The sequence below is a fragment of the Sus scrofa genome, chromosome 3 (assembly GCF_054392235.1).
Source record: "Sus scrofa isolate SSC_HxYL_T2T_F1_AM1 chromosome 3, Sscrofa_HxYL_maternal_Yorkshire_Landrace_v2.0, whole genome shotgun sequence".
NCBI classification, from domain to species: domain Eukaryota; kingdom Metazoa; phylum Chordata; class Mammalia; order Artiodactyla; family Suidae; genus Sus; species Sus scrofa.
In genome coordinates, this window is record NC_139385.1 from 5,975,366 (window position 1) to 6,000,158 (window position 24,793).

Genomic DNA, 24,793 nt, shown 5'->3' on the forward strand with positions numbered 1-24,793 from the left:
TCTGCCTCATTCTCCCCCAGAATACGAGCCCGTGTCTGGCAGAGCTGTGGGCGGGGTGCAGCGCAGGAGCAGGTTCTGGAAGCCAGGCGTGAGCCAAGAACCGGGCAGGACGGAGAAGGGAACAGGTTCGGAGCCAAACCCCGGGGAGAGCGGACTGATCCCGACCTGCCACCAAGGGACACGGGCCCGTCTCTCCGCAGCCCCCGAGACAGACGTGACCCCTCAGACGGAGGAAGCCTCGGGGGCAGAAACTGCCACGCGAGATGAACCCGGAGGCGGAGAGGCAGGGACGCACTGCGCCTCCCACTGTGGTGTCACGTCAACCCAGGGAGCCACGCAGAGCCATGTCCCCGCCGAAGGTGCCACGGCCACGGACAACGCAGGCCGCGAACCCGTGCCACACCAAGCCCAGCCGAGCTATTCGCACGCGTGCCGCGGAAGCCCTGACTCCAAACCCTGCACAGGACCAGCGGTCAAGGGGAGCAGTTTGCCAGCCGGCTCTTGAGACAGCTCAGGACCGTGAGGGAAAAGGCAGAGGGCAGAGAAGAGGCAGTGGACGCAGCTGGGTCTGACCTTAGGACAGACATGAGTGAGCAGGAAGCTTCTGCCTGAAGCAGGGATGGAAAGCCGAACCCCCGGTCAGGAAAGGGAACTCGCGTCTTCAAGGGCAAACAGAAGTTACATTTGCCAGAAGAAGGATGGTGTCGAGAATCAACGGGGAGAAGATCAAGGAAGGAGCCGCAGTGCCCGTGCAGCGGGGCCACCAGGGCGAGCGCAGGCCTTTCTGCGGCCCCCATCCCAGGGGGGCGGGGGGCGGTGGGTCGGGGGGAAGTAAGGCAGCGAGGGAAGGGGCTGGAGGCCTGGCTCGGTCCTGGGGCCAAAGGGCACAGTGCAACTGACTTTTTCCTTTCTAATTATTTACGTGTGGCTGCTGAAAAAAGTATCCCACCTCCACCCAGAGACTTAAGGAGGCCTCCTGTGATGCTTCTCAGGACATAACCTGGCTGGCTAACTGCCGCAGGGCTGAGAAACTGCCTCCTTAACTGTGAGGTGCGAGGCTCTCCCAGCCTGGTCCCCCCAGACAAGGCCCTGGTCACACGTCTGACCGCGCAGGAGCGCGGACCCTCTGCAGCACCCGTCAGAGCTCGGGTGGGCTTCTGCTTGCGTGATTCTCTGCTTACTGCCTGGACAGGAGATGGCAGCTTTTCATGATTATATTCTATTTTAGAAAATCCTCTGCATGGATTAGGTTGACCCAAACCTCATTGAACAAAACTCCTTTGACACAAAAGCAACGTACACGCCTTTCTCCCACCCTGGAAGGTCCTCTCAAGAGAGAAGCGAGGCTGGCTCTGTGCTCACTTCAGGCTCGGTCGGGCCAGACGAAGGAGGAGGGAGGTTCCAAGCTCAGCTCGTACTTTACGAGACGTCAGCCACAGGGAGGGTCCTGGGCCTTCTGCGGGTCGTGGCAGGACGCCAGCGAGCTCGCGCCCTGTGAGGCCTCATTCTAAGAGCGCGCCCTGCAGGCGGCCCGTGAAGGCCCGACGGCCGGGGACGGGGCCGCAGAGCGGGCGCGTGACCTCTCACCTCGCCACCCCGCCATAGTCCAAACCTTCTTCTCCACGGAACTTCACCATGAGTCGCTTTTTCAGGTCCTTTGGTCGCATCTTCATTATCTGGCGATAAGACTCCTGCATGTCAAAGCGACAGTTTCAGAGAGGAGAATTTTCCTTATTTTTCAAACTGGGAAACAATGAAAGGTTGTTCATAACGGAGCCTGACTGCACATGAGCATCTGAGCTTAGCTGCAAGCGTTCAGAGCTGCGTTTGGGGCTGGTTCCTGGCCAGAGCGCTGACCTGGCGGCCTGTGCCCTGCGCCTCCGGCAGCTTCTCTCCCACTGTCGTCCCCTCGGAACAACAAGGGCGACCGACCCTGAACCTTGAGGCAGCACTTGTTTACGCGCGGCCCAATCCCAACTGAAGGGCGCAACGTCCTCACTAGAGTGCGTTTTCTCTACCCCGGTCAATCCGGGTGCGCCCTATGAATAATCTGTCTCTTTTCACTAAAATGAAGACATCGCGAGAGTCTGAACGGTACGAGAGTCTGAGCCTGGTTTGATATCTGAAGTCCAAAATCATACTTTCCCGTGGAGTCAAAAAGCCAAGGAGGCACCTAAAAATGTGATAAAATTCATTAAGTAATTAAAAACCACAGCCAAGGCTTTCAGCGTGTCTTCCTCACCCAGGTAAGTACGCAGCTTACCCGACAGAAGACGCGCGGGCAGCCTCGCGCCCCTCAGACCCAGCATTCTGCGTGGAAGAGCTAAGCGTCTGCAGGCATTTTCAGTGAAAAGGCACTTAAGACTCTCTTCTTGCTTTGAATTTAATGTAATTCAAAGCTGCCCTCCCAGGAGGGCAAGAGGATGCTGAGTGGAATGATCTGGCAGCCGTGTGTCAATAATTCAGTCTTTCCTACCCCCGACGACCATTTACGATGCTCGGTGAGCAGATCTGCTCGTCCACACCGGCTGTGCCCGAGCCTCCAGCCCCAGCGCCCTCGGTGGACAAGGCGCTGGGCCGCTGGCAGCGGGAGAGCCTGCCCTGGCTCCTACCCCGTCTCACCGGATCTTCTCTGCCGCGGACCCCACGAAGGCCCAGGGACGGCTGAGGTTCCCCGGCGAGCGTGGTCCTGAGAAGGGGCCCGCCTGGCTGAGGCCCGGCCTGCGCAAGTCAAAGGACAGCGCTCTGCCCAGCCCGTCTGACCTCCTAGTTGCAGAAGGAACCACAGGGAGGCCCCTGCGCGTGTCTGAGGGGACAGGGCCAGGCGAGGGGGCGGCGGGGGGACGCCTGGCTCTGGGGAAACTGCAGGCGCAGAGCTGGAATCGCTCTGGGGGGGGCACAGTGGTGTGGGCACTGGTTTCTGCACACATGACTCCACTGCCACGCAGAGGACACCGTGTGCCCAGCTCTTGCCTCTCGCTCCGCGGGCCTTGGCCCTGAGAAACCCTGCACCTTGCCCAGCGGCCGACGCAGCAGCCGCAGCCCCGACCCCCCCGCGGGCAGGGGGTGTCTCCAGCCGGTGGAGCCCATACCTCGAATATCTCCTCTCTGGAGACTTCGATGCGGCAGTGACCGGCCTGCGGCTGCTGGAGGGAGAGTTCGTGTCTGAGGACCTTCAGTTTCTGGACCAAGTCCCTCTCGTATCTCTGGGCGGGAAGCTCCTCGTCTTCCACGGAGCCCTCGCTGGGCAGGGGCAGCGACTGGCTGGGCTCCTTGAGTTGGCACTGGTGACTGGAGGAAAACGGAGGCCGAGGTCACCCCGAGAGCAGCGCCCCGTCACCCAAGCGCCTGAGAAGGGCGATGGTGACCCCAACGGCTACAGGAAGCGTCTGCCCCGGTGACAGAACTTCACCTGCACGCGTGTCAACATCGCCCGTGGCCACCGGCAGACTCAGTGCCTGCCCGGGCGTCAGCAACGGAGACCCCCCGCTCCACGTCTCACAGTCACGGCCAGGAACATGCGGAGGCCGCCCGCCCGCATCCGGGGTCTAGTGCGTGTCTGAGCCCGAGCCGTGTGCCCAGGCGCGCCCGGGCTGCTGCAGCCAAGGGCGCGGCGGGAGAGGCTGGACGCAGACGGCCATGAAGGGGCAAGATGCCCACGAGCCGACACGTGCAACCAACGGGAACCACTCCGCGGCCTCGTAGCCGAGAGATTTCCACGCCCGCTCATCGAAAGCCAAAGTCCAGCAACACGGAAGGACGAGGACGAGGAGGGGGACCAAGTGGCATCTGTCCTGCTCAAGTTTTGCCCCTCACATCAACGGTCAACGAGAGGCGCCCTGTGGGCTCCCGTTCTGAGAACACAGCCAAGCTGCAACGCTGAGCGTGGCAGCCAAGGTCATTCCCAGGTCCGAGCCCCCTGGCAGCAGCGGCGGCGGCCTGGGAAGAGGCTCGGCGCACAGCATCGGGACCTGGCAGCCCTTCCAGGCGGCAGTGACTGGGCACCAGGGAGAAAAACCTTACCTCGCTGCGTCTACCTTAAGGCCACGCATCTCACCCGAGCACGGTATGGCAAAGCCTCGAGAATGAGGCTGCCCAAGCCGCCGGCTTGCTGGATTTTATCCGGGCTGCAAGCGGGAGCAGGGTGGCCAGGACCCAGGACTTTGGCACTGCTCACAGCCGCCCGGAGGGCTTCAAACCCGCACCCGCGCCCCGGAGAGGGAGCACGCTTTGCTCATGCCCATTCTCTGTTACCCACCAATGCAGTCGATAAATGAAGACAAACCCGAGCAGAAAACACGACATGATAACTGTGAGAGGCCAACAGAGGTTTGGTGAGAACCTTACTTCATGATGTGGTGTAACCTCGGGTCTGTAAACTGGGTCGTTCGGTTGTTATGATCTACAAAATATATTCTCCCGGAAACGGTACTTCGGACTTCCCAGCCGGGTGGCAGTGGTCCAAGTTCATCACAGTTCACGCTGTTAAGGTCTCTACCAAAACGGAAGATACAGACAGGTTTGGGCGTCTGAGGGCAGAGGCCGAGACCAAACCCTCAGTGACAGAACCGCGGGCGTCCCCCTAGCAAGGGGCCGTGTCCCGGTTCTGCGACAAGGGACGGCCAAACGCCCCCCGAGTCCAGGCCCCCGTGCTGCACGCGCAGCACAACGCGCAGATAAACACTTGCAGAGCCTGGACCGTGACAGGGAAGGTGGTCTGCCCGGGGAGATGACTCCTTCCCCGCGAGAGGGCCAAGGGGCAGGAAGCATGTGAGTGCTGCCGGGAAACTCTGGATGCACCGTTAAAATGAGGCGCTCGAGATCAGAGAGGTTTCTGCGTGGAAGGCTCCCGGGCAGCACAGGCGCGCTGGAGCCGAGGGGAGGCCCCGGCACGCGCCTGAAATCTTAACGACTCTAAGGCGCCGCGCCGGGAAGAGGCCTTCTCGGTTTTGAGGTGGCTCTGTTCGTAAGCAGGCGCTTCTCATCCTGACCTCTTAATGCACGATTTCACTACAATCCAGAGTCGCGGGAGCAGAGCACTGCGGTCCAAGGTGCCTTTCTCATTAGCACAAAAGCCTGACGTTCCTTACAGCGAGGCCCAAAGAGATGCCTCGGTCATTTGCAGCTAATAGTTCCACTCTAATGACAGAGCCTGAATTGTGAATTCAACATAGACTTGGAAAATCAAAGACAGGAAGCTCGTTCTCAGATGAAACAAATAATGGATAAAAAGGAAACGAGCATTACCGGAAACGGTACGAGGTAGTAATGCTTTTCTATAACAACGACAGCAACATTTTAAAAAGAGAAAAGGAAAGCAAAGCAAAGGAGAAAAGAAACGTAACTCCGTTACGGGGTGGGGGTGGGGGCTCTCTGACCTGGGCTCAGGTGTATGGCCTTGGAGAAGGAATTCGTATAGAAAAGCTTCATCTCCCCCAGGAATGGTCCCCAAGGGACTGAGGCAATGGCGACAGTAAAGTAGAAGAGAGAGGGTAACAGAGGCTTTATATTTCCTTTTGAACTTTTCATTACGGACAACTTGCAGCATTTAAAAAAGCAGAGAGAGGCCGTCGTGAGTAACCAACACTCGCCGGCTCATCGCCGGCCGGTGCCCACTGCTCCCCGCCGGCTCCCACCCCAGGTATTGAGGGCTTCACGCCAGACAGAGAATCATTTTGTTCAACAGTATTTTTGGTTTAAAGTGATGGCAACACCTCTGGAAGGGTTTCCGGGCTTTTTTGACTTAATCTAGGGGTGAGGGTCCTTTTCAGTTCCGGGATCTGATTTCAAGGCCCAGGGTCACTTCCTAAAGGACCCACTTGTGTTCCAGCAGTTGGAGAGTCTAGAGGGGGCAGCAGGGCTGGGACCGTCCCCCAGAGAGTCCGAGTCCCGGCCCCCAGGACAGATGTCCTGTCTGTGCCGCCGCTCTGCCGGTTTCTGTCTGCAAACCTCGGGGCTCTGTCACCCACACTCAGGGCTCCAGGCAAAGGCCGGACGCAGCTCTGCCGGGGGGCATTCGGGAGACCTACCTGGGTACCCTGGGGTCGTGCCAGGTGCTGACTCCAGTCTGCGTGTGCAGGAAGTACACCTGCCCCTGCACGGTGGTTCTCTGTTCTGCACAAGAAAGCGGGGAGCACCATCAGTTACCCTCAGCGACAAGGAGGGATCCTGTAAGCCGACTCCACTTCCTTCCAAGAGCCTTTAAAATCACCAGGAAGAGGGCCGGAAGGGCAGCAGCTAACCTGCCGGGCTTCCGGGAGCCGCAGCCCCGCGCCCATGCGTGCGGGCAGCTGACTCCTGTTCACACCCGGAGAGCCGGGCTCTCCTTCCTGGGCCACATCCCCGGGCCTGCCACCGGGGGACGGACCCCGCCTGGACCTCTGCCACCATTCTGACTCTACACGTGGTCCTCCTTCATTGAGGACCTCCCTCTGCCGCTGTCCAAAGGTCCCGTCTTTTCGCTGCTGCCCAAGGCTGGCCTTCAACCCCCAGGGCACCGCAGACCCCTCGGTCAGCCCCCTTCCCCCCGGTGGCACTGGTCTTTGGTTCACTGGCCTAAAATCCTCGCACAACCGCTCACCTGGGAGGTGGGAGCAACCGGAGCGCGGCCCCGCCGAGCGGGATTTCCTACCGATCCCCAGGGTCTCGTCTTACACGGACACAGCCCCGCGTGGCCCAGCGCCACGAACGTCAGCAGCTCTGACACGCACAGGTTCCTAACACGGGGTTAGGCTGCCGGGCACCCCGGGGGCGGGCCGAGGCCTCTCACCGTAGCCTTCAGGCAGCTCCGGGGACTGGTGGCCGTGCGGTCGGTTCTGCGGCGTCTGCAGGGGCCCTCGGACCTCGGGGTTTCGAAGTCGCTGGGCCTGGACTCTTTGATCTTGACTCGGAGACTCCACAAACCTGCAGTTCCCGCCTCCCGCCGCGGCCCCCGGGCCGTCCGTGTAAGGGGCTGGTTCCTCCATGAAGCAGCTGAGTGGCCTCCCGGGGCCCGAGTCTTCATACACGGTTCTAGAAGGGGGAGGAGCACAGCACGCGTGACGACGCCGGCGGGGACAGGGAAGCGCCCAACGGTGCGTCATGACGCTCGCACACCTGTGTATGTGGCTTTTCTTGAACGATACAGAGCATCCCAACGTGCTTAGTTGCATAAAACTCGGCCCGTCCTATTTAATTGGAAAGAGAGACGAGGAACCAGGGGCCAAAGGGAGCCACGTGTAAAGTGCCGCCGAGGCCACCTGCAGGATCTCATTCTCGTCTGGAGCTGAAGGGCTGGAAAAGACCAACCGAGTAGGCGAAGGAGCCCATAAAACGGGACTTCAATTTGACGCAGAATCAGATCCAAACGTTCCGTTTCCCTTGTCATTTTATTCTGGAAGAGAATTCCTGGCTGTGTAAAATGCTGCATTGACTTTAAAAGCACCCTTTACCCTAAATCTTCATCTTCTGCACCATTCTGAAGACAACTGACCCAGAGAGGCGATTTTCCTCTATAAGCAAGTCCTTTTTTTTCTCTTTCTTTCTTTTTTTTAGGGCTGCACCCGTGCGTATGGAGGCTCCCAGCCTAGGGGTCGCATCAGCTGCAGCTGCCGGCCTACGCCCCAGCCACAGCAACACGGGATCCGAGCTGTGGCTGCCACCTACACCCCAGCTCCTGGCAACGCCGGATCCTTAACCCAGTGAGCGAGGCCGGGGATCCAACCCGCAACCTCATGGTCACTAGTTGGATCCGTTTCTGCTGCGCCACCACTGGAACTCCCTACTTTTGAAAAACATTTCAGGTTGAAAAATTTTCAGACAGACCCACAAATGGAGAGTCGACGTCAGTGAATCCCTGGCCTCATCACCTAGTTCCAAGGACCGTCTCCTGGCGACGCTCCCACCTCCTCCCCCTCAGCTGGCTGTTCTGCAACCAGTCCCAACACTGTACCTCTGGAAGATCAGGCCATTTCCATTATCATGACCAAAGTACACTATTTTCCTAATATCAAATGCCAGTCAGTGTTCAAATTTCTCCAGTCAGTTGTCTAATCAGGATGCACACAAGGGCCACACAATGCACTCAGTGGGTGTGTCGCTCAACTCTTTTCTATCAATTGAGTAATAAAATAATTCCTGTGGTTAATTCATTTTATTAACCAGGTTCTCTTCCTCTTTATTGATTTACTTTTTCTTGCAGTGTCTGTGGAAGACACCGGGTTGTGTCTGCGACACCCCAGGGCGCCCCCTTCTGGATGACACCGATTCTATGCCCTGCTGGGCCTCCAAGATCTATGTCCATGTCAGGTTATCTCTTTAGAGATGCTCTCAGCAACTAGTCGTGATCATTGCCCAGCCCCGTTAACTGACTGGGGATTGAAAAATTATGACAGTGACCAAGGAGAGCTGTGGAGGGTGTTTCTGGTTTCCTGATTTGGTTTCTTAGAATTTCTTTCTCCGTGGCTCGGGATGATCTCAACAGACTGTTCCAACCCACTGCAGTTCTAATTCTTTACTGATGCTCTGTGGCCAGTGGGAACCTCTGGAAATTGGATCCTGAGTCTTTGGGGCACGCGTCTCGACAGGGTCCTTTATAATCAAGCCAACTGGACCCCAGTTTTATCCCCACGGCCTTTCCTGCATCCCAGCCTTCGAGCCAGCAGCAAGGTGGGAAGGCCAGTTTCGCGGAGCGTGAGTGCGCGGGCGGCAGGGGGCCCCCCCCCTCAGGCCTCGCCGTGGCGGCGGTACGCACCCTTCGTTGTCTAACAGGCCTCTGCAGTCCACCACGGGGCCTCCGGTGCCTAGTCGGTCTCGCGTCTGTAAGCTGACTGAGAAGAAGACAAGGGTTGTGTTAAAATCCAGTGCCACGTGATGCGACTGCAACACAGTGGGCCAGTGCAAACGCAGAAGTTGTGTACAACCTTACTTTACAAGGCACATGCCTACAGGTACACACACACACAGCCCTATGCTCTCAGGCCTGAAGCAGTTTGCGCGTTAGCTGCACCCCCCGGTGCGGCTGGGAACACTCCTGCAAACGGGGGGCAGAGGGCGCGTCTGCCACGCTCTCGGTCGGAATCACAGATCGTACTCCTCACTTCGTCTAAGCTCCCTCACCTTTTAAGACGATTCTGATTTGCGTCCGATAGGGACACAGAGAGCGCTTTCGGAATCTGCAGCGTCTGGCTGCATCGACACATATGTTCTCGGTCCCCGCCGTGAACGCCCGAGACGCTGATGAAGTCATGACGCCCCTTCCAGGTATCTGGCCTTCCCCAGCCCGGCCCTCCCCAAAGACAAGAAGAAATGGCCCGCAGAGAGGCCCTGGGTGAGGACTGTGTCGACAGGGGAGTTTTCAGGATGCTACACTCTGCTCATTGATCCCGGGTCAGGTCCACCTAAGACAACAGCTACGGGTCTGGGGTCCTAAGTCACTGGCGTGCGGCGGGGATACTCTGTCTTGATGCCTCGCCACGTCTGCGCTGCCCCCAGAACGCTCCTAAAAATGGGGTGGGTACGTGGACGAGCGGCTTAGCGGATTCCTTCCTTCCAACAGAACACCTCTGGTCAGCAGTCTGCGACGGAGCCCGTCTCACGTCTTCATTCTAAGCCGCTCAGTCCTGACTCCGTAAAATCACACCGCCTGGAGTCTGCAGACACCCCCTCTGCCTGTTTCATGTTCGGCGGGTCTTCCTCAAGAGCCTCTTTCTCAGCACTTGCGTGTGTGGCCACCGTTTTTATCACCTACCCTTGGGTACCATGACGAACTAACTGCCCATCAGCGTGAGGGTTAAAAATGACACTAGCAATTATAACCCTCCGTCTTTTTTGTACCTCGGTCACTTTAACTCCACCTTGAATGACAGACTGAAGAGCACCAGGTAACATACTAAAAAAAAACCACACGAGATGAAACGTTTCAGTACTGGACAGAGATGGGCCCCGAGGGTGGTCTGTCCTTTCAGTGTCACCATGGGTCAGTGCCTTAGAGTGTTTCCTCGGTGAGGAAGAGCTGAATGGTACGTTCTGTAAAAGTATCGCTTTATACAGATGAGAAAGTTCTTACCCACTATTTGGCCACGAACTGCATCAGTATCTGAGGGATTTAGTTTGCATAGATCCAGACGCTGGTCTGCAAACAAACAATTCAAAACTTAACCCAGGGAAAGGTACACCAGGGAGGAAGGCAGGAGTTCTGCATTTAGTACAAAAAAAAAAAAAAAAGAAAGAAAGAAAGAAAGAAAAGAGCGAAAGAAAAGGATGCCTCGTAAGCTTTCTTCGGTTACATCAAGAGGCAGAAAAGCGCCTGGGCCTTACATCCTGTGTCTTTCAGTCTGCTGACGGCATTGGACAGCAGCCGCACACACCCCAGGAAGCCAGCTCCCTGCTTCTTGTGAATCTTCTTGTGGTTCCACACGCTGATGGTTATGGAATCCGTTTTCCCAACGTATCTGAAAACAACACGCAAGCTCTCTGGTGACTGTATTTCTCACTTAGGACAGCCCGCTGGGGTTTTATCTGACCTGCTAGTACAGGAGAATCCTTTGAAAATAATGCTGGCTCAATAAACGTGTGTTACTAAGGCCAGTGGCTTAGGGAAAGGACTACATCCGGTTGTGGGAGACACAGGTGTAGACAACCCCACACTGAGAACAGTGATCTTGGAGACCTACTATGTTTTAACAGTTCCGAAGCTAAGGGCAGGATCCGTAAGTTCCCACCGCCTAGGCTTCACATGGAGAGCACTCGTCTGTGATGCAGGACTCCTTGCCTCCCTCCATCCACCCGAGGCCCTTCGGTCGAGCCCACACTCAGTGCAGGGCAACCAGAGACGGGCGCTTTCAGGTCGAGAATCGACAGCCACTGCCCAGGTCACTGCCAGGGCTTCGGGGTAACAGAAAGTGACACTTAGGATCCAACTAATGAAAAATCCCACTCAAACCCAGTTTAGGTTGTGTAATAAAAAAACCAATAATCACTTAATGTAACTTTAACAAAAGTTTCTGAGCAGGGATGTGAACACAGGTGCCTATAAAACAGTGATTTTCAAAGCGCATCCATTTAATGACAGAACGCAATGTGGGCTTAGGACATTCAGTCATATCAAACTATTTTCTCTTGCAGAAACTATATTTGTACTAAAAGCAGGATTTTAGAAAATGGACAGAAAAAGACATAGTCACGTCATAACGACATACAATAACAGTGTATTTTAAGCAGTGTATTTGAAAACCATGTTCAGGGTTTTACTGAAAAGCAGGAGCACAGAGAAGCCGTGAAAGTATGGCCCTTTTTTCCTGTGAGAAGGGCCAGGAGATTGAAAGTTCGAAGATCACAGTTATAGACACAAACCATAAACATGTCTGAAAACATCAAATCCAAGAACTTCCAGGAATATGAATTCTAAAAGCAGGCAGTGTGTATTTGTTTGCCTATCCCCATTTTTCGCAATAAGTAGTTAGTTACTGCTCTTTTTTTTTTTTTTTTTTTTTTTTGAATTACATGCTTCTCTTACGAGCTGGATACCTAGGTTCCCGGCGCTGCGCAAGTGGCTAAGAGGATAGTCAAACTCACAGGTCGTAGTGCTGGTTCCACTTGGGGTCCAACGTGTTTTTCACAGTGTCCGTCGAGTGGCACTGCCCAGATCCGTCCACAACGATCTTGGCAAAGGGGTCGGGGAGTCCTAAGGGGCAGAGGACAGCCACACCGGATGAGGCTAGAGATGCATCAACAGGTCACAGGCCCGCAGGTAAGGGGAGCTTCGAGATCATCTAATTTGGTAAAGAAGCTTCTTACCCTGGTATATCTATGATTCTCAAATGTAAGGTTAGTTTTGATCAGCAAGATAAGGTATTTCCCTTCAGCTTTTCTAGGAAAAGTGACCCACAATGATATCCTGCTCAGATGTTTGGAGGCTAGAAATGCAAACTATAAAAATAGGCTTCAATCCAAACTTCCATTTCTGAGGATCCTAGTTAAACAGAGGAAAAGGTGTCTCCAATTAATTCTATTCATCCTTTCTTAAAAAAATAATAATACCTAGAAATCTTGTTTACTGGCCTTGGTCTATTTTATCTACACAGAAGCAAGGATTCACCAGGTCTTAATTAGGTAAGTGCCCAAATGCTGGAGAATGAATCAGACAGGTTTAAAAGACCAGAGAGGCGGCCAGGTGAGGGTTGCACAGGCACACCTGGATGTGACCCATCACTCTGGAACTCCTGGCTACTTGAATAAAGCCTGTGAACCTCAGTTTCTCCATCTTGCGAGTGTGAATAAAACCACAGAGGAACCAAGCAGCATTCCCGCAACGATCAGAAAGCACGAGAACAACTTCGTGCCCCAGGCACCTCCTCTACACGAGGTGAATTTCTTAAGGGGAGAGTCCTTCCTTTAGAAAAGGATCTTTTTTTTTTTTTTTTTTTTAAGATTCCTTTAATTACAAGGCTTTTAAAGTGTGACTGAATTTATAAAATGTGACTAACAATTTTACTCCAGACTTACAGAAAAATGTCTCATCTGTATCTGAGTGAGAACACTTCACCCAGCAGAAGGCAACATACCGACGGATGGAAAGACAGAGGACACAGGGTGTGGCCAGAACAGGGAAAGAGAGAGAGTCCTTTGTGTAGGAGTTATAGATCCTGCGCCTTGGAGCTAAGGCGCCTCTAAGTCGTAACCAACGGGGAAGTGAAGGCAGGGCTTTCAGGAGAATACAACACAGTGTATTTGTTTGGTTTTAAATTTTAAATTTCAGAAATAGTTGAAGAACATTAATATTCTAAGAAAGCAAAAATGGGTGTGTACTTACGGAAGAAGTCTTTCTTTGCAAGGTTCTTGGCGCATAATACTAAAAACAAACAAAAAGTGCTAGGGTTAGAATTTATGGACTCGGTTTTCACCATAGTCAGTTGCTCTGACTGGAACTGCATCCCATCCAACACGCGTGCTGCGGCTCTAGCCCCCAGGGTGCCTGGGGTTAGATGAGGTCCCCAGGGTGGGGCTCTCCTGGAAAGGAGCCCACAGGGCTGCTGGCTCCCCCTCTGCTCTCCGTGTCCACCAGCCAAGGAAGAGGGCCCTTAGCTCGCCAAGAGCCGCCTCTGCCGGCACCTTGGTCTCAGGCTTTTCCAGCCTCCAGAACCACAAGAAATAAATGCTGGTTGTTTCCGCCGCCAGTCTATGGTCTTTTGTTAGAGCAACCCATACTGACTGAGGCACTACTCTATATTTGCAAAGGAAAAAAACAAAAACAAAAAACCAAACAAACCTCAAGATTATCTTTGCCATTGATTCTTTGAAATTTAGGGTTACGGTAAACAAAACACTGTCAAGTAACGAGTAAGAGCTTTCTCCTCCAATAATTAGAATCAACAACAGCACATCAAATTATGTTTTAAACTTAAAATCTTCATAGCACAGGGAACTATAGACAATCTCCTGAGACAGACCATGATAAAAAATAGTAGTTTTAAAAAAGAGCATATATATGTATGGCTGAGTCACTTTGCTGCATGGCAGAAATGAGCAAAATGTAAATAACTATACTTTAACAAAAAATATTTTTTAAAAAAAAACCTTGGAGTTCCCGTCGGGACACAGTGGTTAACGAATCCGACTAGGAACCATGAGGTTGCAGGTTCGATCCCTGGCCTTGCTCAGCGGATTAAGGATCCGGTGTTGCCGTGAGCTGTGGTGTAGGCTGGAGGCTACAGCTCTGATTTGACCCCTAGCCTGGGAGCCTCCATATGCTGCAGGAGTGGCCCTAGAAAAAGGCAAAAAGACAAAAAAAAAAAAGATCTTGTGAACCCCCTCCCCAAAAAACTTAAAATCTTAGTTAAATGCATACAGCTACATCTAGCAATGTGCTCTTCTATCTACAAAGGAGCACATTAAAACCAACTCAAATGAAGACCTATGCGATTTACCTTCACAGCTACTGCTAACAACAAAAGGGAGCGCACATTTTTGATATTCTGATAAATAATACAGTTTTGTGAATGTCACCTGTGGTATGCTGGAGAATAGAAAGGAGAGAGTGACAGAAAATATACGGGGCCATCATCAAGTGTTGTGACAAACAAATGACAAAACGCATGTTAAGAATTTAGCACATGCTGGCATGCAGAAAGAATGCAATACATGCAATTGTTATTTTATTAATAAGGCGGCATTGATTACTGATAGGAAATTTTGTCATCGGATCTGTTACTCTATCAAGGGAAAATGCACCAATATCTCGTATTAAACAGCTTCACGAATTTGGCTATTTTTTTAAAAATATCATGTTTTATAGTGCACTTATTTTATTAAAAATTTCATATTACATATTGTGCTGCAAACTTTTCACTTATGATAATTTTTATGTAACTTTATCAAGACACAATTCGTATACCATACCATCCAACCATCTGAAGTGTGTAACTCAATGGCTTTTAATATGCTCACTGGTGTATAACCATCACCACAATGAATTCAGAACATTTTCATCATCCCAAAAAGAGATCCCATGAGCCATCACTCTATTCAACCTCAAACCCACTCGTCCTGGGCAACCACTGTTCTACGCCATGTCTCTGTGGATTCACTGATGCTGGACATTTCATATAAATGGAATCATACAACCCGTGGCATTTTATTTATGACTGGCTTCTCTCACTCAACATGTTTTTAAAGTTTATCCAGGTTGTAGCATGAATCAACACTTCATTCCTTTTCATAACTGAGTAATATTCTGTTGCACGGATAAAACGCATTTTCTGTATCCATTTATCAGGGCATTGGGGTTGTTTCTAGTCTTCAGCAATCATGAATACTGCCGTCCAGGGTGTTACCAGGCACAGAGTGTATTTCTCTTGTAAACCTACGAGTGAAGTTGCTGGTTCCCTGTTTAACAGAAATGGGCCGTTCCCCACAGCGTCTGCACCATTTCAAATTCCCATCGGCAGTGTATGAGGGCTCCCAGATCTCCCCATCCTAACAGGTGTTATTGTCTCTGTGGGTTTTTATCTCTGTGGTTCTGATTTTCGTCTCACTGTTGACTCTGAGCTGCTTTCATATGCTTTATTAGCTACTGGTACATCTTCTTTGGAGATATTTCTATGTAGACGTTTACGCCCATTTTAAAATTGAACTATTTGCCTTTTTATTATTGAGTGGTGAGAATTCTTTATATGTCCTAAATGCCCTTATCTATAGCTATCTATAGTCACTCACCCTGGACCTCCTGTACCTACAGGTTCCACCTTCATGGGTTCAATCAACCATGAATTTAAAAAAAAAATTTAGGAGTTCCCTTGTGGCTCAGTGGGTTAAGGATCTGGTGTTGTTACTGCTATGACTCGGGTCTCTCCTGTGGTGCGGGTTCAATCCCATGCTGTGGGCATAGCCAAAAATATATTTTAAAAAAAAAATTCCAAAAAGTTCCAAAAAGCAAAACTTGACTTTGCTGCACCCCAGGCCACTAGTTACACAGTATTTAGAGTATTTACACAGTGTTTACATTGCATTCGGTATTACAAGTAATCTAGAGAGGATTTAAAGTATGTGGGAGGATGTGCATAGGTTATATGCAAATGTGAGGGACTTGAGCATCTAAGGATTTGGGTGTCCACGGGGAGAGAGGGTCCAGGAGCCAACCCACACCAGATACTGGAGAAAACTGTATACAAATATCTGCATATCTAGAGATAAAAAGAGCCTTACCAGATATGTGATTTACAAATATTCTTTCTCTGCAGGCTGGCTTTACACCTTCTTTGAAGCACCAAAGTTTTTAGTTTTTTTTTTCCCCCCTTTTGTCCTTTCCGGGCCACACCTGCAGCATATGGAGGTTGCCAGCCTAGGGGTCTAATCGGAGCTACAGCTGCCAGCCTACACCACAGCCATGGCAACACCACAGCCACAGCAACGCCAGATCCCAGCTGCGTCTGCGACCCACACCACAGCTCACGGCAACCCCAGATCCTTAACCCACGGAGCAAGGCCAGGGATTGAACCTGCAACCTCATGGTTCCTGGTCAGATTCGTTAACCACTGCGCCCCAATGGGAACTCCAAATACTTTGAGCTTTTTTATACTTTTAGCTCTTAAATAGACATTCAGGTCTATGATCTATTTTGAGTTCATTTCAGCGTTTGATGTGAAGAAAAGGTCCAAGTTCATTCCTTTGCAAGCGGATCTCCTGTTGTACCAGGACCATTTGCTAAAAAGCTTCTTCTTTCCCCACCGAATCATCCTGACACCTTTGTTGGAAATCAATTCTCTGTAAACACGAGAGCTCATTTGTGGTCGCTCAATTCTAGTCCCTTGTCTCTTCTCATGCCATGGCCACACCGTCTTGATGACGGCCGCAGTCCTTTCGGTCCGCTACAACAAAACACTACCAGACTGTGTCGCTTATAAGCAGCAAACGTTTATGTCTCACGGTCCTGCAAGGGGGACTCCGAGATCAGGGTGTCACATGCTGGGGCAAAGGCTTTCCTCCAGGATGCAGACTTCTCGCTGTGTCCATGACAGAGCAGAAGGGGTGAGGAACCTCTCTGGCCTCTCTTGCATGCGACACTAAGCTTACTCATGAGGAGTCTACCCTTACGACGGAAGGACCTCCCCCCGAAAGCCCCCCACCCATCAATACCATCCTTTGAGGAGGTCAGTGTTTCAACCCATGAATCTGAGAGGGACACAAATAGTCACACCACAGTAATCACCAGAGCTTTGTGCTAAGTTCTGAAATTGGGAGGCGTGGATGCTCCGACTTTGTTCTTTTTCAAGATTGTCTTGGCTCTTCCGGATCTGTCCAACTGTCATAGGAATTTTAGGATCAGTTGGTCAATTTCTACCCAAAAAACTCCTAGATCTTGAGAGGCATTGCGCTGCAGCTGCAGGTAAACTGAGGGGTGCGTCATCTTAAGATTACGTCTTCAAATCCATGAACAGCAGACGCTCTCCCACTTATTCAGGGCTTTTTAAATTGTAATCGTTTTGTAGTTTCAGTAGATATGTGTGTGTATATGTGTGTATACGTATATATAGAGAGAGACTGTTTCTTTCTTTTTCGGGCCGCGCTCAGGGCATAGGGAAGTTCCAGAGCCAGGGGCCAAATCGGAGCTTCAGCTGCCATGCTACGCCACAGTCACCACGATGCCGGATGAGAGCTGTGTCTGTGACCTACGCCACAGCCTGCGGCAACACCAGATCATTTACCCCACTGAGTGAGGCCAGGGATTGAACCTACTTCCTCATGGATACTAGCTGGATTATCAACCTGATGAGCAACAGTGGGAACTACTGGAATATACACTGTATACCTGGTTTTCTAAGCCTGTTCCTAAATATTTTATCATTTTCAATGCTATTGTAAATGGAATTGTTTTCTTAATTTCAGACTGTGTATTTCTAGTGTAGAGAAATACAACTGACTTTTGCATACACAACTTTTGTATCTTGCAACTTTGTTGAACTCGCACCTGATACTTTTATTTTCTTTTGAATGTTCTCTACATAAGATCACATCATCTGCAAACAGAGATACCTCTATTTCTTCCTTTCCAATCTGGATGCCTTTCCTGTCTTCTTGTCTACCTGCCCAGTGCCGCCAATACAATATTGAATAGAAGGGGCGGACATCCTTGTCTTGTTCCTGATCTTACAGGAAAGGCTTTCAGCCTTTCAGCCACTGAGTATGATGGACGCTGTGGGTTTTTCACAGATGCCCTATATTAGGTTGGGCAAATGCTTTTTCTGCGTCTGTTGAGATGATCATTTGGTGTTTGCCCTTTATCGACTGATAAGATGTAGTACGTTGATTGATTTTTAATGTTAAACCAACCCTGCATTCTGAGATAAATTCCACCTGGTTATGGGGCATAAGTCATGCTTTGAATGTGCTGCTGTAAGCCATGCAGGCCTGGGCTTTTCTTTGACAACGTGTTGGTTTTTTGCTTTGTTTTTGTTTTCGTTTTCCTATTTCAGGGCCGCACCCACGGCATATGGAGGTTCCCAGGCTAGGGACTGAAGTGGAGCTGTAGCTGCCGGCCTATGTCACAGCCGTAACAAGGTGGGATCCGAGCCGCGTCTGCAACCTACACCACAGCTCACCGCAACGCCGGCTCCAGAACCCACTGGGCGAGGCTGGCGAACGAACCCGCATCCTCATGGATGCTACTTGGGTCTGTTCACTGCTGAGCCAGGAAGGGACACTACAGAGTGTTTTCAATTACTCACCCATGTTTTCACGCTTCGTGGGTCTATTCAAATTTTGCACATCTCAGATCAGTTGGTGTCTTTTACAGAAATTTGATGATTTCATCTAGGTTACCAATTTTATATACAGTTGTTTGGTATACAGGTGCTTACGGAATCTCCTGATCGTCTTTTAGTTTAGTCCAGTTGGTGTTAAGAGTGTAATTACAACTTCAGTGTAATCTTTATGCCATTTCTTTCCAGTGGCAACACACACACACTCTTCAGGGTTTTTTTGTGGCTACATCATAATTTATTACATTTCCTATTAGTTTCAGCTCTTGTCTCTCTACTTACAAAAGTAATATATACTCATAAAAGATGAAAACTTGCAAATGCGTTAACAGAAAATGCATGGCTCTCAAACCTCATTATTCTTTGTTTTGCATTCTCCTGGCCAGTCTCATATGCTTATTTTTTTTCCTATTTAACTTTAGAATCATTTTGAGCAAGTTAACCAAAAAAAACTTCATCGGAGTCCTCTTGTGATGCAGTAGGTTAAGGACCTGGCATTGTCACTGCAGGGGCTCAGTTTGCTGCTGTGGTGTGGATTTGAACCCTGGCCTGGGAACTGCCACATGCCACGGGTGTGGACCAAACAAACAAGCCCCTGCATAAATAAATTTGAGGGGCTTTTACCTCTTTACAATATTAAGTATGCCCATTCTTGAATGTGGCATATTTACCCACTTATTTAGTTCTTTAAAGCCTGTGACGTCTCAATGTATTTCGTAAGGTTTCCACATTTCAAATTGGGTTTACTCTTCAGTATTTGGGTTTGTGTTACTATTGTGAGTTTTGTTACTATTGAGAGTTCCTTTCATTGTACTTTCTGTTATTTGGATAAAGGAAAGTGATTAATTGTCTTAAGTTCATTTTTTCTTTTCTTTTTCTTCCCTTTTTGGCCCTGTGGGGCACATGGAGTTCCCAGGCCAGGGGTCATATCCGAGCCACCGTTTCGACCTACGTCACAGCTGCAGCAACCCCAGATCCCTACCCCACTCCAGACACTGCCCATCCTGTTGTGCCATAGCAGGAACTCCTCTTATGCCAATTTTATTTTATTTATTTTTTCTCTTCTGTTATTTTATTTTTTTCTTTTTAGGGCTGCACCCAGGGCACGTGGAGGGTCCCAGGCTAGGGGCCGAATGGGAGCTGTAGCTGCCGGCCTCCACCACCGCCACAGCAACGCCAGATCCGAGCCACATCCTCAATCTTCACCACAGCACGTGGCAACGCCGGATCCTTCACCCACTGAGCGAGACCAGGGATCGAACCCGCAACCTCATGGTTCCTAGTTGGAGTCATTTCCCCTGCACCATGATGGAACTCCCTCTTACGTTAATTTGAAATCTGCCGTCTTTTCCAGTTCTCCTCAAATTGGCCTGTGATGTGTCCTTCCACTTGCCCTTTGCTTGTCCTGCGGCTCTGGCTGTCTCAAAGGCTGTCGTTGCAAAGTGTCCAGAACCTAACTTGAAATCTTCCCAGTCTGCCTACAAACCTGACCCTCTCCCGGGTTCATGACCTGAGACTGTTGGCAACACCCATCAGCTCCACAGGCCAGCAATCTGTGTGTCAGGCTTTTACTTCTCACCATCTCTGCCCTTGCTCAGGCTCCCCAAAAGCCATCGCAATGTCATCTTTTCAAAATTTCAATCTCCTCATGTCTCCTTCTTTTTTAAAAATTCCATGGTGGCTGCCCTTTGCAGAACTCCAGACCTGCCATGCTCGGACCCTGGCCTCTCTCACCTCCAGCCTCAAATACCACCCGGCCAGCTCTGGGGCCTGGCTTGTCCAAGGTGCTGCTGCTGGAAGAATGCTGGGAACATCTCACAGAGACTGGTCCTTGGTCACATGTACAAGACGAGCGATGGTTTTAATTTAAGGCTCATTCCAGTGGAATTTGGTTACGTCACAAAGCGGAGAAGGTCTCAGTAGAGTCAGCACAAAGGGAAGTTTGCCTCAATTGTGTGTGCAAAGGCCATTTAGAGCCAGGCTGAATCTAGTTTAGTTCATGGCATATGGTTTCTCCTAGTAGAAACATTTTGCGGTCTTGAGATAGAAGTATCTCTGGCCGCTCTACAAGATAGAGGGATAAAAGATAATAAAGGTAAGTGAAGACACAGCCTAACACCCCCCTCTGTGGAGATCGACCACTCGTTTTTAAACAATTACGCACCGATTATGAGTGAGGTTCTGGGGAAACAACAATGAGCAAAAGCCGTCTACTCAGAGAAAAAGCAGCTTATTTTTCAGGGGAGACTACTGCCCGGTGGCTCCAGCTCCACCTCGGAAGTAGCCCTCTCTACTGTGGACAAATCACGTCCACATCCCGTAACTTCCTAATCGCAGGCCACTGTTTCCTAAGTCAGGGGAGGAAGAAAGAACAAAGAACGCAACGTTCACTTAACTTCTGAAAATTCACGGGGAGAAGATGCTGGGCTTGCGTTCGATTGGTAAGACAGGCTTCTTGACCAGGTCCCTGACCAAAGCACTGGGTCCCCAAAACACTATTTGTGGTTTCACCCACTCCCAGGATAAGCTACGGCAACCCAAATTTAGTACTTTGTGTTAAGAAATTTTCAGGAGTTCCTGTCGTGGCTCAGTGGTTAACGAAGCTGACTAGGAACCATGAGGTTGTGGGTTCGGTCCCTGGCCTTGCTCAGTGGGTTAAGGAGCCAGCGTTGCCGTGAGCTGTGGTGTAGGTCGCAGACATGGCTCGGATCCCATGTGGCTGTGGCTCTGGTGTAGGCCGGTGGCTGCAGCTCCGATTCGACCCCTAGCCTGGGAACCTCCATATGCCTCGGGAGCAGCCCTAGGAAAGACAAAAAGAAAAAAAGAAATTTTCAAATTTGTGTGAGTATTTCTACCATTCTTCTATTCTCCAAGACTAGAAGCTTTGGCTGTAAGCTTCGTTCCTCCTCCCCTCTCAGATTTACAGGTGTCACCAAGTCCTATCTCTTCTTTCTTCTAAATGTCTCTGGAACTGCCCGTCCCTACTCTTGTACCCTCTGTCCTATTCTTGGCTTCAGCTACTCACAGCCAAGGGTAACAAAGCCCTCCTAACTGAGGCCTCTGCAGTTCTTACTACATTTAAGCCACCAGATCAGTCCTTCAAAATGCCAGTTTTTGTGTGGTGAGGCTCAAAAGGCTCCAGTGGCTCTGAATCGTATCTGACCGCGAATCTAAATTTTTCCCAGGTATTAAAGTGCCGCGTTCCCTGTTATCACCCACATTTGCCACTACCCTTCAATGTGTAGCTCAGTTCACTGCCTCTGCCTTCTCCTCGCTACCCGATGCCCCGGGCAATCCCTCGTTTGCCTGCGCGTGGTCCACGGAAGCCCACCTTCCCGAGAAGCCTCGTGCCGGCCAGTGTTCCCCAGATATGAGTCTGGATAATACCTCCCCTAGGGCCAGAAGAAAAAAGAGATGGACACTGGCGTGGGGGTTTTCGTTAAACTGAACTAATTTATTTTAAATGCCCCTCCTTTGTTCTAACGTTATGTCTTTTTTTTTTTTTTTTTGGTCTTTTCTAGGGAAGCGCCCATGACATATGGAGATTCCCAGGCTAGGGGTCGAATTGGACCCGTAGCCACTGGTCTATACCACAGCCACAGCAACTTGAGATCAGAGCCGTGTCTGCAACCTACACCACAGCTCATGGCAACACCCGATCCTTAACCCACTGAGCAAGGCCAGGGATCGGACCCACAACGTCATGGTTCCTACTCGGATTCGTTAACCCCTGAGCAACGGCGGGAACTCCTAATGTTATGCTTTTCTCTTTTTCAAAAGTTAAAATCGCCTCTCTTTAATGAAATGAGGTCACAAAAAATGGTCATAGTTCCAATGACGACCTGGCAAAATAAAACACTGGCAATTTTATGCTGCCAGCCCCACCCACACGCACGTTTGCCTGATGCGGGGATCACGGCTCCAGCCACCAGCCACCTCGTCCCTCCTCTCACTCCCATTTACGGGAAGAGCCACAGAGCAGGGCGCTCAAGGCCGCTTCATTCAAGGGGCGGTTCCCCTCCAGGAGGAACCCTGCTCCCACCCCATCCCGCCCTTTAGACCTGGGTTTCTCCTGGGCACATGACACAAACTAGGAACAAGAAACAAAAAGCCAGAGAGAGTGACAGTGTCAAAAATACAGCCAAACTGAGGTATCTCAATACTTTAAAACATCAAGCAAAGTTTTCATTATTAAGAAATGTTATTTCCCTCCTAGGGAAGCTGCCAACACATCATGCAACTAATGTATGTTGTTATCTGTCCACCTCATCTAACTTTTTAGTCTAAAACTCACTTTTTCATCAACTTGAGGAAAAAGTCTTTAAGTTACATAAAAACAGAGTCCTGGCTAGAGGCAAAGCGTGAGGTTTGCTGGTCAGCGTGTTTCACTAACGTGCCATTTTCCAGGCCAGAGTCACTCATCTGCCATTCCTCATGCAAGTTTGGGAAATCCTCAAATTTGCATTAACTCTGGGAGGGGGGGGATCAGATTTCAGTTGCAAGAAGAGAATCAAAATGCTCAAATGTGCAATCCACACAGGGCTGAGCGCTGCTCCCTGATTTGCTTAATGACATAAACCACTGGTACCAATCCTTCTCAATAAGTTTAGACACCCACGCAACACACGGACACATTTCCACTCTTCAAACACCATTAGATGATAAAAATCATTGCTTCTTTACAGGAAAAATGGTCTACAAGTTAACAAAACACACTTCAGCAACAGGTTACCGGTTACTTGTCCCTACTGGCTTGGGGAGACTGGTAATCTAACACTTCGGTGAGTTTTCTGAACATGTTATAGCTTCATCGTCTATACATATATTCGGTTAAAAAGTGAAGGACACAATTCTGTGAAATATTTGAGCTCAGAAGTATGACATTGCAGCTTATACTCCCAACACCCCTGCCCCATCCCGGGGTAGGGGGTGAGGCAGAACTGGGCACCGAGGACCAGGGGACATGCTCGTGCCTATGCTGTCTCCCTGCAGTTTCACATTATTTTCCACCTAACTTGACAGGATGAAGCAAGTGGACATACAGAGAAGGCGTCATTTTTTTCCTCCCACTTTAATTGGTGCCGTTATTAAGATTTGGAAAGATTCAGAGCCAGCCCCACTTCTATCCCCATTCCACATTCTACGATCACAGCAGCGGCATAGCCATTATCAGACTTTGCAATGAAATCTTCTGTCATTTGTATGCTGCCTCGTGTCTGCCGCTTTCCCCCCAAAATGTCCACGGGAACAAGGACTGCGTCTTCTGTATTCACTACTGTGGTGCCCAGAGCTTGGTATGGTGCCTGGCACACAGAGGTTAACTTTTTCAGTGTTTGCTGAATAAACATCAGGTTTATCAGGTAGTAAATTTTTTTTTTCCTTTCCTTAACTGTCTAACTACTGCATAGAACATAAGCACCAATAAGAAACTATTCTTCTGAACCACTACATTCCTAGCATGCAGCACAGGGCGGGCATGAATTAAATGCTCAATAAATGTTTGTTCAACCCAATCAGAAAATGGGCAGAACTGGAGTCCTCTTGCAGGGCAGAGGGTTGAGGATCTGCCGTTGTCACTGCAGCAGCTCCGGTCGCTGCTGTGGCAGGAGTTTGATCCCTGGCCTGGGAACTTCCATATCCTGCAGGCATGACAAAAAAAAAAAAAAAAAAAAAAAAAAAGGCAGAAGACCTAAATAGATATTTATCCAAAGAAGACATGCAGAGGGCCAACAGGCACATGAAAAGATGCTCAACATCACTAATTATTAGAGGGATGCAAATCACAACTACAATGAGGTATCACCTCATATGGGTCAGCACAGCCACCGTTAAAAAGCCTACAAACAATACATGCTAAAGAGCGTGTGGAGAAAGGGAACCCTCCTACACAGTCGGTAGGAATGCAAATTGGTGCAGCCACTATGGACAACAGGGTAGAGGTTCCTTAAAAAAATAAAAATAGAGTTGCCATAGGATCCAGCAGTCCCACCCCTGGGCATATATATATCCAAAGAAAACTACAATTCAGAAAGATCCATGCACCCCTGTGTTCATGGCAGCACTGTTTACAACAGCCAAGACATGAAAGCAACCTAAGTGGTCATCAAGAGGTGACCACACAAAGGAGATCGGTACATACAGAAAACGGAATACCACTCAGCCATAAAACAGTGAAGTACTGCCATTTGCAGCACCATGGATGGGCCTAGAGATGATCCTATCAGTCAACTAAGTCAAAGACAAGCACCATGTGATACCACTTACGTGTGGCCTCTAAACTATGGTACTAATGAGCTCATTTACAAAACAGAAAAGGACCAACAGACATGGAAAATAAACCTATGGTTATGAAAGGGGGAAAGGGGTGGGGGAGGGATAAATTATGAGTTTGGGATTAACAGATGGATAAACAGGGACCAACTGCATAGCACAAGGAACTCTGTTCAATATCCTCTGATAAGCCATCATGGAAAAGAGCATGAAAAAGAAAACATTAGATACATGCACATCTATCATTTAGAAGAATTTCTATCTCCAGATCATGTTTCTGTCTTAAATA

The 24,793-nt window shown here is 50.1% G+C and overlaps 1 protein-coding gene across 6 annotated transcripts in view; it reads right to left on the reverse strand.

Annotated features, from left to right (window-relative positions):
• The window catches only part of SMURF1 (SMAD specific E3 ubiquitin protein ligase 1), a 105,504-nt gene that overhangs the window by 10,710 nt on the left and 70,001 nt on the right, over positions 1-24,793 (reverse strand). For all 6 annotated transcript variants that reach the window (XM_021086117.2, XM_021086116.2, XM_021086115.2 and 3 more), the window contains exons 2-11: positions 12,791-12,829; positions 11,554-11,662; positions 10,297-10,430; positions 10,046-10,111; positions 8,732-8,807; positions 6,770-7,011; positions 6,030-6,114; positions 4,348-4,494; positions 3,093-3,291; positions 1,588-1,691 (exon numbers count right to left, since the gene is read on the reverse strand). In XM_021086117.2, coding sequence (XP_020941776.1) covers positions 1,588-1,691; positions 3,093-3,291; positions 4,348-4,494; positions 6,030-6,114; positions 6,770-7,011; positions 8,732-8,807; positions 10,046-10,111; positions 10,297-10,430; positions 11,554-11,662; positions 12,791-12,829 — 1,201 coding nt within the window. The remainder of the gene's footprint in view (positions 1-1,587; positions 1,692-3,092; positions 3,292-4,347; positions 4,495-6,029; positions 6,115-6,769; positions 7,012-8,731; positions 8,808-10,045; positions 10,112-10,296; positions 10,431-11,553; positions 11,663-12,790; positions 12,830-24,793) is intronic.